Source organism: Ceratotherium simum, chromosome 5 (genome assembly GCF_057802395.1).
Source record: "Ceratotherium simum simum isolate JZ-2026a chromosome 5, ASM5780239v1, whole genome shotgun sequence".
Lineage (NCBI taxonomy): Eukaryota > Metazoa > Chordata > Mammalia > Perissodactyla > Rhinocerotidae > Ceratotherium > Ceratotherium simum.
In genome coordinates, this window is record NC_141904.1 from 29,068,090 (window position 1) to 29,080,555 (window position 12,466).

At 43.1% G+C, this 12,466-nt stretch overlaps 1 protein-coding gene and 1 pseudogene across 2 annotated transcripts in view; both read left to right on the top strand.

The window, feature by feature from the left end:
- Nucleotides 1-9,377: 9,377 nt before the first annotated feature.
- LOC101404670 (ubiquitin-conjugating enzyme E2 E1) overlaps nt 9,378-12,466 on the top strand; it is a 73,442-nt gene continuing 70,353 nt past the window's right edge. Inside the window, exons 1-2 of one of the 2 annotated variants that reach the window (XM_087430617.1) lie at nt 9,378-9,514; nt 10,617-10,801. In XM_087430617.1, coding sequence (XP_087286743.1) covers nt 10,650-10,801 — 152 coding nt within the window. In that variant the 5' untranslated portion in view covers nt 9,378-9,514; nt 10,617-10,649. The remainder of the gene's footprint in view (nt 9,515-10,616; nt 10,802-12,466) is intronic. The other variant, XM_004419420.3, reaches the window with a different exon arrangement.
- Nucleotides 9,683-10,610, top strand: LOC147916991 (uncharacterized; annotated as a pseudogene).

Sequence of the window (12,466 nt, forward strand, 5' to 3'; positions counted from 1 at the left end):
GCTAGTTTTGTCAGGTGTGATTATGGTATGTGGTTAATTTTTGAAGAAGCATGTTGAAGAACTTAGGGGAACATTTTCTTGATGTCTGTAACTTACTTTAAAATGATGTAGCAAAAAAAAGATAAAGCAAATATAACAAATATTATAAATTCTTGAACGTAGGTGGCAGGGTGAGTATATGGGGATCCTGGTGCTATACTTCCTACTTTTATGAATGTGAAATTTTTTATAATAAAGAGTAAACAATCAAACAAACAAGGACCTTTTTAGAAAGCAGAAGCTGTGTATTAAAGTTCCAGAGATGGCCTAGCATAGTACTATGTCCAAATATCCACTCAATGATGGTGAGACGCAGCACAGCTCTGCCTTCCACATCTTATACAAGTGAGAGTTTCATGTATATTTCATAAAGAGAGGACACAAAAATCCTACATTAAAAACAAAACTAAAACACCCTATACTCCTAAGGAAAACCTCTCTAGCCATTCCTATAAAGGCCAAACTCTAATTATCTATCTGTGTAGCATTTAGATGTGCAATAAATAAACGACGGGGTGGTATCAATAATATGTGTTTATAGCGTAAACACATTGGAGCTCTAAGCAACTTTTTTTTTTTAATAAGAGGATGGTTGATGATTTTGGTAAAGATTGATTCATAAACAGGGAGACAACTACAAAAAATCTATACAATTTGAATTCCCAATTCTGGGCTCTGCTCTAAGCCACTCATTTACAAGTGAAAAGTTTGAGGAAAATAAATATATTGACCCCCAAGTTCATAAAATCTTTATTTTACTTTCAAGCCAAGTTCAAGGAAAATCACAAGTTTTCATTTCATTCTCTAGCAGTTTCCAAAAATAACATCTTAAATATATACCTCTTAGACCAACCCACCACCCGAAGGATTTATTTTAAGCTAAGACACGACTGAAACTAAATAAACTCTGAATATTGGAACATAAATCTCATTGTTAGAAAGGATCCTTCTAATCTCCCAGCCTCTATCGCTCAAGGACATGTGCCAAGGAGTGACCCAGACTTGGGGATAACTGCCTTTTTCACTATTTGAGGGTTTCTGGATATAAATCTTTATATAATTCTATGAAAAAATCTGTTTTCAAAGAAAAGTTATGGCTCTCAACTCCTGAATATAGAAAAATTTAGAAGTCTAAGAAGAGGACAAATATTCCCCCAAATAATCCAGTTCCAAATCTCTCTTAGGTTGGACAGAAAACCTGAATAGCTCATAGATGTTGCAGAAAATGACCTTTTCAAACAAAAAGTGCCGATTATGATGGTTTTATTGCTTCTGGGAGTCCAGTGTGTAAATCTTATAGGGGAGAATAAGAATGTTAAGGAGCCTAAACATTTTCACCAACATTTTCCCCACTTGCCCATGTTGTGATTGACAAATTTCCCAGAGAAATTCCTTGTGTTTTAAGCTTCTTTGAAAATCTCAACTTGCCTACAGCCAGTTTTTGTTTGGAACTCTTGATTTAACATGTTAAGAGGCTAGACTAACGTTCCATCTAAAGAGAAGGAGAATTAATTCCATGTAATAGATACAAATCCTCCGAAACGATCCTTCACCTGTTAGTTTTCCAAACAATTTAAGTGGAAGTGTCACATACTTGGGCCGTTCTGACTCACTCATTTAGAGAGGAACATTTCTGCGCAAACCCCAGATATTTTCTGACTTACCTGTTTGTTCATGCTCTTTCAGAGGCTCTTGCTGCTGTTAACAATCCATCAACAGGTGGTTACTCAGCTCCATGAGCTTGGCATTGGGCTGGGGCTGGAACAGGGCAGGGGTCCTTTCCTCCTTTTGCTTACAATTTCTCAACAGACAGGAAACAACTCAAAATAGCATATCAGTGAGGTTTGGCTGCATGCACTCTTCTAATTTATTCACTCTGGAACAGCCAAAGAACGTCTGAGGTCGCTGAAGTAAGTCTTGAAAAATACATTAGGCCAGGATAACGTGTTAGATTTAACTGATGATAGTTACCATTTATTGGGCACTCAGGCCATGCCAGGCACTGGGCTAAGCATTTTACAGACATTTCTCATTTAACCTTCAAAAAAATCTCAGGAAGTAAGTTTTCTTATCCCAGTTTTACATATGCAGCAACAAAGGTTCAGCAGATTGAAGAACTTTTCTGAGGTCACTGTTAGTAAGAAGCAGTGCAGGTATGGAAACAGGAATGTTTATTTTCTTAACTGCCCTGAACTGTGCTCCTCCCTAAGATGGAGGAGTGGGGAAGAATGAGGCAGTGGGAAAAGGGAGCAAGGATACTCCCCAGCTTTCAGCCCCTCACAATCTTTGGGGAACCCAAGGGTGATGTGTGTAGCCTCAGTCACAAAGCCAAAGTGGTCATGCCCCACCATTTTCCTACTTCACCAAGATCTAAAAAGACTTCTCAAGGTGACTAAAGTCAGGGATGAAGAAGGGGATACAGGAATCTTTACCTCTATCCTCAGTCACACTGGGAAAATATCTGTCCCCACCTCATTGTGAGATTTAGGATTGCCTTCAATTCAGTGAGTGTAACTCAGGAAGCAAGGAGTTTGTGTCTGTGTGTGTGTGGTGTGTGTGTTTGAGTAGTAAATCTGTGCCCAACTTAATGCCCACTGCTTAGGGGATATCAAAGACCATGACACAGCCCAGCTCTTTGGAAAGTAGTGCTGAATGCGTAGAACAAGAGCGTGTTTGCCTCCATGGAGGTTACATCTGGCTGCTGTTGTCCCTGGCTGCTGCTCCAGGTTTGAGACATAGAGATGGGGATTCCACAAGTCCCCATAGTCCACTTTGATTCCTCCAAGGGAAAGGTCTTAGTTCTGCTGCTAACTAGTTGCCTGAGCTCAGAAAACTCATCTTGCATCTCTGGACCTCAGCTTCCTCGTCTGTCAACAGAACGGTACATTTGGTGATCTCTAGAGCTCCTCCAATTTGGAATTCTGTAACTTTGATGTCAAGGCTGGGATTCCTCTCCATGCTGGTGGGCTGGGAGTCATTTCAGGCCTCATCTTGGGGTCACTCATGCTTCCCCCGGGAACAAAAACACAGACCCCTCACGTCCTTTGTCAACCAATTGATGGTATAATCATGCATATGTGAAGGATGGACCATCAGAGGAGATGGGAAAAGGTTAAATAGTACTATTAAAGACAAGGATGGTTTTCATCCCCTACCTTCGTTAATTTTTTATTGCTTGCCTACTAAGTGCCAAGCACTGCTCTAAAATAGTTCTAAGCAAACATATTCTCTGCTTTCCTGGGACTTCCAGAGCTTCAGCATTAAACAGTGATTAATTAAAATAATCGTGGAGAATTAGGAATTAGGAGCTGCTTTCCCAAGCCTGGACTCCTCAATGGCTTCCTCCTGGTTTTCTTGACTTCTTTCTCTCCTTTCTGGCTTTTCTATCAAAGTAATCTTCTTAAAATACCCCTTAGGCTAAAATGACGCTAATGTCTTTTTGTCATACCTTTTATCCTGTAATGATATCCAGGCTTTTCAGTTTACCTGGAGCCCCTCTGCAAACTCGAGGTACCACCAACTTTTCATGCTTCTGTCCATCCATTCACTTTTCTGAGTACTTCAACGAAATTAGTCTATTTATGGTCTCCCCAATCACTTCCTGAATTTTTCTAACACATTTTTTTTGTTGTTCTTTAAAGATTTAGTGGCTAGATTTTTAAAATATACTAAAGTAACACACACTTATTTTAAGAAGTGAAACAATATAGAGGTATGTAATGAGTTAGCAATTTCTCCTTCATTCCCTTCTATTTCATTCCTTCTGAGGTAACTACATTTTTTTCCTCCAAATTTATAGGAAAGTCACAAGAATAATACAGAGAACATCCCTACTTCCTTTATCCAGATTCACCAATTTATAACATTTTGGCACATTTGTTTCTACACACACACGTATTGTTATTTATCTTTCTGAGCTATTGAAATAGTTTTCAGACATCACACCTCTTTACCCATTAATGTTTCAGTGTGTATTTCCTAAAAACAAGAATATCCTCAGTGTAGTTATCAACTTCAGGAAATTTAACATTGATACAATACTTTTGTCTAATCTAACTTCCATACTCTAGTTTTTTCAATTAACCCAGTTATATCCTTTATAATTTTTCTTTCCATTCAGTACAGGATCTGGTCCAGGATCACATAAGACATTTAAATCTCATGCTTCTTTAGTCTCCTTTAATCTGGAATTTCAATTTTTCTATTTCATGCCAGTGACATTTTTGAAGAATAAAGGCCAGTTTCTTTCTTTTAGTTTTTAATAATAAAGTATTTTATAATTTATATACATATATATTTCTATTTTAATAATAAAATATTTTGAGTCTGGTGTTTTACCATCTCTTTTTAAATGTCATTTTAATACCTGGGCATGCTTCTCCATTTTCCTGAGTCCTCTTTGTCCTTCTAGGCTCAGTTACAATTCCTTCTCCCCTGGCTCTTGCTGGAGGCCAGAGAGTACCTCGTAGACTCCTTTACGTCTGCCATGGCACCCAGCACTGTGCTTAGCACACACAGAGCAATTATATAAATATTTGTTGATTAATTGTTTTGGGGCTGAGACGTGAGTACTGTCGGGTGTAAAGAAAGAACTCGTCATAAAGGCTTAGCAAGTCAAGATTAGTATCTTTGCTGCCACTTGCTTCTGGGGTTGCAATTATTGAGGTAAATTTTGGATTCAAAACTGGATCCTTGACTGTAGATTTGTCACACCATGGAACTGTGGGGAAGTTGATATTTAAGTGCGTGAAATAAAAGTAATTTTTCCCTACTATTTCATTCCTCCAAATTTTAGTAAACAGAAAAAGTGTTAAGTTCAAGAAAAGGTTTCAGAGACTAACCAAACTGCTCAAACTGCAATCCAGTAGATTCCAATACAGTCTGTCCTTATGTTATCAATGTATAGGAGGCTGAAGAAGGCTGGTTTGTTTAGAGAATAGGCCCTACAGAGCAGATGCTAAATTATAAGGTGAGAAGAATGCTTTCATACTAAGCATTATCCGTTGTCAACATCAAACAAACCTTTTTGCCCTTGCCTGAGAAAGCATTAGACTCTTATCAAGTCTTGGTAAATTTTGAAAATCACATGGTTGTTCAATGCCTCCATGTGGTAGAAAAAATAATTTAGCTCTGTCCTAGCTTCCTGTGATAGCAACTTTCAGGACAAATAAAGTCTGACAACGCTTAGGGTCCTTCAAAGAGATCAGTGTGTTTAAAAAAGGCCTATGGAATAATGACCCGAATTGAAGATAAAAGCCCCAGATCCCATTAGGCTTCATGGAATTGACCCTTCTTTGCAAACCTTCCTTATCCTTCCGTATAAGGAATTAATTTTTCAGGCAAAGGAGCATCAGAAAATAAAACAAGGGCCAGCCCCGTGGCTTAGCGGTTAAGTGCAAGCACTCCGCTGCTGGCGGCCCGGGTTCGGATCCCGGGTGCGCACCGACGCACCGCTTCTCTGGCCATGCTGAGGCCGCGTCCCACATACAGCAACTAGAAGGATGTGCAACTATGACATACAACTATCTACTGGGGCTTTGGGGAGAAAAAGGAGGAAGATTGGCAATAGATGTTAGCTCAGAGCCGGTCTTCCTCAGCAAAAAGAGGAGGATTGGCATGGCTGTTAGCTCAGGGCTGATCTTCCTCACAAAAAAAAAAAAAAGAAAATAAAACAAGTAGATTGAAATCCACAGTGAGTCCATCTTTTCAGAAAACCTTTACAGAAATTCTTCCTAAATTCCAAACATAAGATTTTTTTTCTTTTGACAGAAAAAGGAAATCCTTTCTATCCAGTCATAAGGTAAGTTTAAAAACCCATATTAACAAATGTTAATTTGCTTGACAATTCTTTGGATGTGAAATTGGCCCCAAAGAGGATTGTTGCTTTTATGAAATATTTAAGTTCAGTGTAAGCAAGTAGCCAAAAATAGGAGTGCTCAAAAGTTAGATGGGGTCTCTTTCTTCTGAATCAACTGTATCACTTCACCTAGGGATCAGTCAGCACCTTGATCTTCAAGTGCTCCTACTTAAATGCACTTGATACTCTAAAGATGGCTTGAAGAAGAGAGTTGGATCATTTTGAGATCAGGAACAGGTATTAGTAAAAACTGAAGCCCATTTTCTTAAAGCCCACAGATATCACAGTGTTGCACCACTTGGGCTTCTGTGACTGAATGCATCTTTTAAATGTAAATTGAGCATTTCTATCAAAGCATCCAGTGTATACGTATGCATTTGCTTTCGCAAGCATAGACTACCACAGAGTTGGGGGGAGGGGCAGAGGCAGATTTTCGTGGCTTACCCTTTGGTTTCTTTAGGATAATATAGCATGAGAATGTATTACCTACTTGAAATATATCCATAAATATGAAATAATGATTATTATTCTCAGAATGAGGTGTAAGGAACATCAATATTGTTCATTAACTGGTTCAAGTAAATGTTATAAAATCAGTGATTCCTTTAACTTGCTTCCATTTGTCCACTTTCCCAACTGTCTTGATTGTTAATATGTTCTTGAAAATATTACTGGAGTTCTTTTATATTTAATATATTTTTCTTTAATGTAATTGAGGCTCTTCCCCACCCCCTAAATATTGCCAGAACTAACAAAATCATCTGTGGGCAGCATGGGCCATAGCCACAATTTTGCCACCGACTTACTGCATGACCTTGGATGAGACGTACTGGCTTTCTTTGCCTTAATTTCTTCATCTGGAACATAAGGAGTTTGAACTCCAAGATATCTTAGGCCCCTTTGAGTAAATAAAATCCTGTAATTCCTTGACTTTATCTTTCTCCTAGGAGGTTTCTTACACTTGTCATCAATTCTAAGTCATAAAGACCCTGTGTCCTGACAAAATTCCTGAGAAGTAGGATCAGGGTGGGATTATTAATAATTTACTTTGCATAACAGTTAATTAATCATTTTACTATAGATACACATTTGATCCTTCTAACAACTCTGCCAGTCAGTACAGTGCAGGTATTTTTGCCCCTTATAGATGAGGAGACTGAGGGTCAGAGAGGTCACTTTAGGTCCTTAGGCCTTGTAGTTAATAAGTAAGAAGACCTGGAAGGCTGCAAATGAATTTTGATTTTTTTATGACTGAGACAACTGTATATTTAAAGTAATCTGACATAAAGATTAGTCTTTTGAGAGCAATGGATTCTTTTCTAAACATTTTGAGGTTTTTATTCCCCCTCAGTAGGTCATTCCTAAACCATAAAGCACTAACCAGGGTTAGAGATAAGGACTAGTACACAAGAGGGCCAGTAGCCTTCCAGACTGGTGGCTGGGAAAGCAGTTCCCTATAGAAGAGGACTCCTTCGGTTATACGATTTATTTCCCCAGGGACCAGTCCAACCCAAGCATCAACAATGAAACACAAAATAACCATGTTCAGTTTTTAAAAAAAATATTATTAGAGTTAGTATCCAAGTATACAATTTATGCAAACCAAAATTAGTGAAAAATTCACCCACTGTCCTGGTCACAACAGCAAGTCAACTCTTTTGTTTTCCTGTATTCTCTGCCAGCTCTCATCTTTATACATATATGATTTTTTACTGGTTGTACTCATAGTGTTGACGTGTATTTTAAAGTATCAGAAACCCAAATATTCATAAGAGGAAGTTTCCATTTTAATAACTGTCTTTATTTTATTCATCTCAACTGAGTTTATTTCATGTTTGTTCATTGCTTTCTCTTGAATTTGTATCTTTTTCATCCGAAGTACAAAGAGCATACAACCTGGTTTTAAGGAGATTTTTGTTGTTGTTTTCAAATAACACACATCAGGGAGTGTCATTATTTATATATGCTCTACCAGGATCCCCGAAACCAAACACTTATGTCTGGGGATCTTTTCACAATTTCTGTGCATTTGAGTGACTGAGTGATAGCTCTGACTGGAGGTAAGAGGCAGGAGGCTGAAATGCTGATCTATAAGGTTTTTTTCCAGCTTTGGACTCCCTGATTCTATGACAATTCCTGGTAGATACAGGTTTCCCGGTAAGAACTGAGCAAGAATTGTGCACAATTACTTTATGAGTCTTGATACAGTTGGAGTTTCATGTTGAAGGCTAGAAGGGTTTAGGTGGGTGGTAAGAATGCTTGTTTTCCTGGTTAGTGGATATGCCATGGGCTTTATATCTTGTGTCGTCCTGTGGTAACTGAAGCCACTGTTTCCATGGAAAAGGATGGCAATTTGAGATAATTTAGAGTGGCCCATGGAAATCTGACTGGCCGGTCTCCTTAATGTACCAGACCTTGTATGTGTGGCATTACACACACCTCTTTAGTTTCCTTCAACCAAAATACAAATAAGTGAGAAGCTAAGTCATAATTTGATGGGTTAATCTTAAAAAAATTAATCTTGGTAAAAATGCTCAATAAGGAACAATTCAGAGAAATTACTGAGTGATTAACCTAAAAATATTGATTATTTGAATAGCATTGATATTGTAGTTGAGGAAGGTACAGAAGTTCCCAAAACTTTTAATCTAATTTCCAAAAATCAAACTTTCTAAAGTAAGCTGACACCAAAAATTCTAAATCCTAATTCAGTAGTATAAGGTTTATTCCCAGTGATTTCTCACATTTGTAAGCCTGTTACACGTTGGTTTTACCTGTCACGAAATCTTTTGTATCTCTTTTATAAAATACCACCACTTTCTATAAAAAGTGACTGGAAGAATCTAAAATTGTAAAATTGCACGTGCCTGAGCAGAAAAGTCCTAGTTTGGGATTTTCTAACAGGCGTGCCTAAACCGACCTCTGCTCCTAGCAGGTAAATCGCCAGAGGGAGAAGCCAGTGTCAACCCAAAGGAAAATCCTGTTGTGGGATTTTTTCCCCCTTAAACTGATCACTTATTAGGAGGAGGTCCCGCCGCATTCTCTAGTCCAAAGTCCTTGCCACCAGATTACCATCTTTTCCCCCAATTTACCAATCCCCCACCCCGTTTCCAAAAGCCCTTATTGGAAAGAACTTCCTCTCGTGACCCCCCTATTCCGTACAGTTCCAATCTCTCCCAGCGCCCCCCATCTTGGAACGGCTTCCCCTCTCCAGCCCAGGATCCAGGTCCCCGAACCACTTGAGAGGAAATTCACACCCCTCGCCCCCTTCCCTGGCGTCCCGAGGAGGCGCTGGGGTGGGGGTGTGGGTGGGGAGGGGGCAGGGTTTCCCGGGGTCCCCTGTGCCCTCCTCGCGTCCCCCCGGAGGTGTGTAGGGGGAGGGGAGCGCGGGTGGGTGGGACCGGGCGGGTGGGGGAGGGGTGAGGGCGAGGAGGAGGAGGAGGAGGAGGAGTGTGTGTGCGAGCGTGTGTGGCTGGGGGAAGCCATTGCCTGTTTAATAGTTGCTGTTGCTGCACTTCCGCTTCTCTCCCAGCGAGAGAGAGACACGAGTGGCCAGGCCCAGCCGCAGCCGCAGCAGCAGCCGCCGCGGCGGCACGGAGGAGCCAGACACAAAGAGAGGTACGGGGATCCCCCCCGCAGCCCGCCGCCCCCCGGCCGCGTCGCCGGGCCTCGGGGACACCCTTCGCCGCCTCCCCCGACCCGCGCCACCCGGGCCGCCGGGCACGGGGCTGGGGGGGGCGGAGAGGGGCCGGAGAGCCCCAGGGGTCCGGGGACCGCCCGCGGGGGATGGGCAGGGACCCCGGGCCGCGTGGGGTGCGGGGGCCGCCCGTGTCGGGAGCGGGGGGGGGCACTGTACCTCGAACTGTCAGCGCTGCCCCGGGAGCCCCTCACTGGCCGCCCAGGGGGCCGGGAGCGGGGGAGGGGGAGTCGGGGGAGCCCCGTTTCCCCTGGGGCGGGGGCCCGCGGGGATTAACTCCTCCGGGGCGGGCGGGTTCATTGTTATTCGTTCGCGCAGGAGGCCGAGGCCCCCCTCGCACCCCCCCCCACCAGGGTGGCAGTCGGGCGTGTGCCCGGGACCCCCGCCCCGGCCGCGCAGCCCCAGCCGGGTGGCCGAGGGGCAGGCCGGCGGGGAGGGGCGTCGGGGCGCGGCGCGGGGGGCCGTCGGCCTTGTCGCCCCTGCCCCCCCGCCGGCCTCTCCCTTCCCCCACCCGGGCACCCGCTCCTCGCCTCCGTCCCCCCGTTTCGGCTTCCTCTCTTACTCCTCTCTGCCCTCCTCGCTTCCCGACCTCGCCAAACTCCGCTCCTGGCCGCGGCCCCCGCGACCCCCGGAAAGCCGACACAAACAGCCCCGAGGCCGGCCGCTGGCCGGGACCTTCCCTCCCTGCCCCGCCGAGGTGCCCGCGCCCCCGCCCTGCCCTCCTCCCCCGCCCGCTCGGCTTGTCCCCTCCCTGCCCCGAGGGGAGCCCCGGGGGGCGAGGGAGGGGCCGCTCGCTGTGCTCCTGACCGTTTTCCCACCGCGTCCCCCACTTGGGGCCAAAAATAAGCAAGCCGCGTCCGACTTGCAAAAGCCTTAATGGGCCTGAAGACTTTGAAAAGCTAGTGGAGGGCGGTGGGCGGCCGGGTGCACCCCTGGTCAGAGCCCTCCTGACAGCGCCCGAGTTCCGTATTTACACTGGCTGCATGGTTGATGTGTTTCTGTTTTGTTTCTCTCCCCCTGCAGAGGCTGTTTGCGGGGTGGGGTGGGGGGTTCGCTATGTCGGATGACGATTCGAGGGCCAGCACCAGCTCCTCCTCATCTTCGTCCTCCAACCAGCAAACCGAGAAAGAAACAAACACCCCCAAGAAGAAGGAGAGTAAAGTCAGCATGAGCAAAAACTCCAAACTCCTCTCCACCAGCGCCAAGAGGTACCGTACTCTCTCTCCCTTTTTTTTTTTATTTTTCCCCCCACAGGCTTCCTATTTTCCGAACTGCTTCTTGGTGCATTTGGTCGGCCTCCCAATGAGGGTAGCTTAAGTGCTCCTCAAGGTTTATGTGTTCTTAAAAATGAAAAAAGGGGCTTGGAAGCCCTAACTGTTTTTTTCTATTGCTTCTTGTGTTGTTTTCTTTTAATCATTGCCCACAAGCTGTCGTTGTGGCTTGCCTCTTCCCATTTCTTGCTGAAGTTTGTAAAAATCCTCATTACTTTTATCAGTGACCCCCAAATCTGATTTCAAATTACTTGTCCTATTAATCACTAATCTGTGACCCTCCCCAAGGCTGTCATCCCACTTAATTACTAATGCCTGCCCAGACAACTCGATCAAAATGAATTCTGTTACCATCTGACTTCCTCCTCACCTGTTGCACATACATCTTTTTTGAACAGAGCTTTCTCCACAAATTGCATAAGGAATAACTCATACTAGGGAGGTAAAAAATTTAATAGGTGGAGACAGATGTTTTCGGATGGCCTTTAAAGAGATTTTTCTGATTTGGAGAGTTGAGGCAAATGAATCAATAAATGATGTAAAATGGTTAATCTAGGTTGTTTTGGAGATTCTTTTTTGTTTTCTTCAAGAGCTTCAATTTACCAAATTTCAGGGACACTCACTTTTTCATGCTATTTCCTCTTCTCTTATGCTATACTAGTGTTATTTTTTTCAAGTTGAATTTAAGCAGTGGCTCTTTTTCTTTATTCTTCTCCTCATATGTCTCTGGAAGAAGCTACTTTTTATCTCCATCATTCTTCAGTAATATCCTCTGATCACCATGACCCTTAAAATAATCTATAGCAGATTCCTGGGTCGTCCCCCCCCCAGTACCCTTTCATAAATCCTCCTGCTCTAAGGTGGATGGACAGTCATTAAACTTTGAAGTGGCAAACCAGAAAAACAGTAAGGAATCCAAATGGTGGGTTAGAGAGGCATATCTTTCTTAAAAAAGTGTAAAATAAAATGGAATATGAGGATTTAGAGCTCTTCCACTGAGTAGTGAGCCTGGAATTAGGAGTTTGGAAGTCTTTTCTGTCATTCTTGCTGACTTGAAATTTGAAAAGTTGGTAAAGTGCTTTGGTGACCTAACTGTGGGCGGATGAAGGAGTGACTTTAGCTTATTTTAAATAGTGTAGAGGTCTAGAGTTAAGTGGCAAGATGCCTGTACAAGATTGTTCTCATTTTCAGAGGGTTGGTTTGATTGCATCTCAGCTTCCCAGGAGTCCTAACGGCCCTCACTGGTTATCCCTGTGCTGGTTCTCCCAGAATCTGGCATCTCTCTGCCCACTTTGGATGGAGCCTCCCTTAATCTGTCTCGTCTGGGCTCCCTCATGCATGCTGGGTCAGCTTTTGGCCCTACCTGACTAAGGCAGGATTTTGCTTTGGGTCATTTGTATTTTTATATTTTGCTGGAGATCCCTGGTGTACGTAAATATATTTAGGGGTGAAGACACAGGCGTCAAATATAAAATAGTTTGCTTTATGCCAGCAAATTACAGAGGGGGACTTTTCATCAGACACAATTTGTCCATTTACGCTAAGGAAGTTAAAAACTTCTTTGGAAATGCCTGGGAAAGAGATGATAGGTGTAAAAAAATA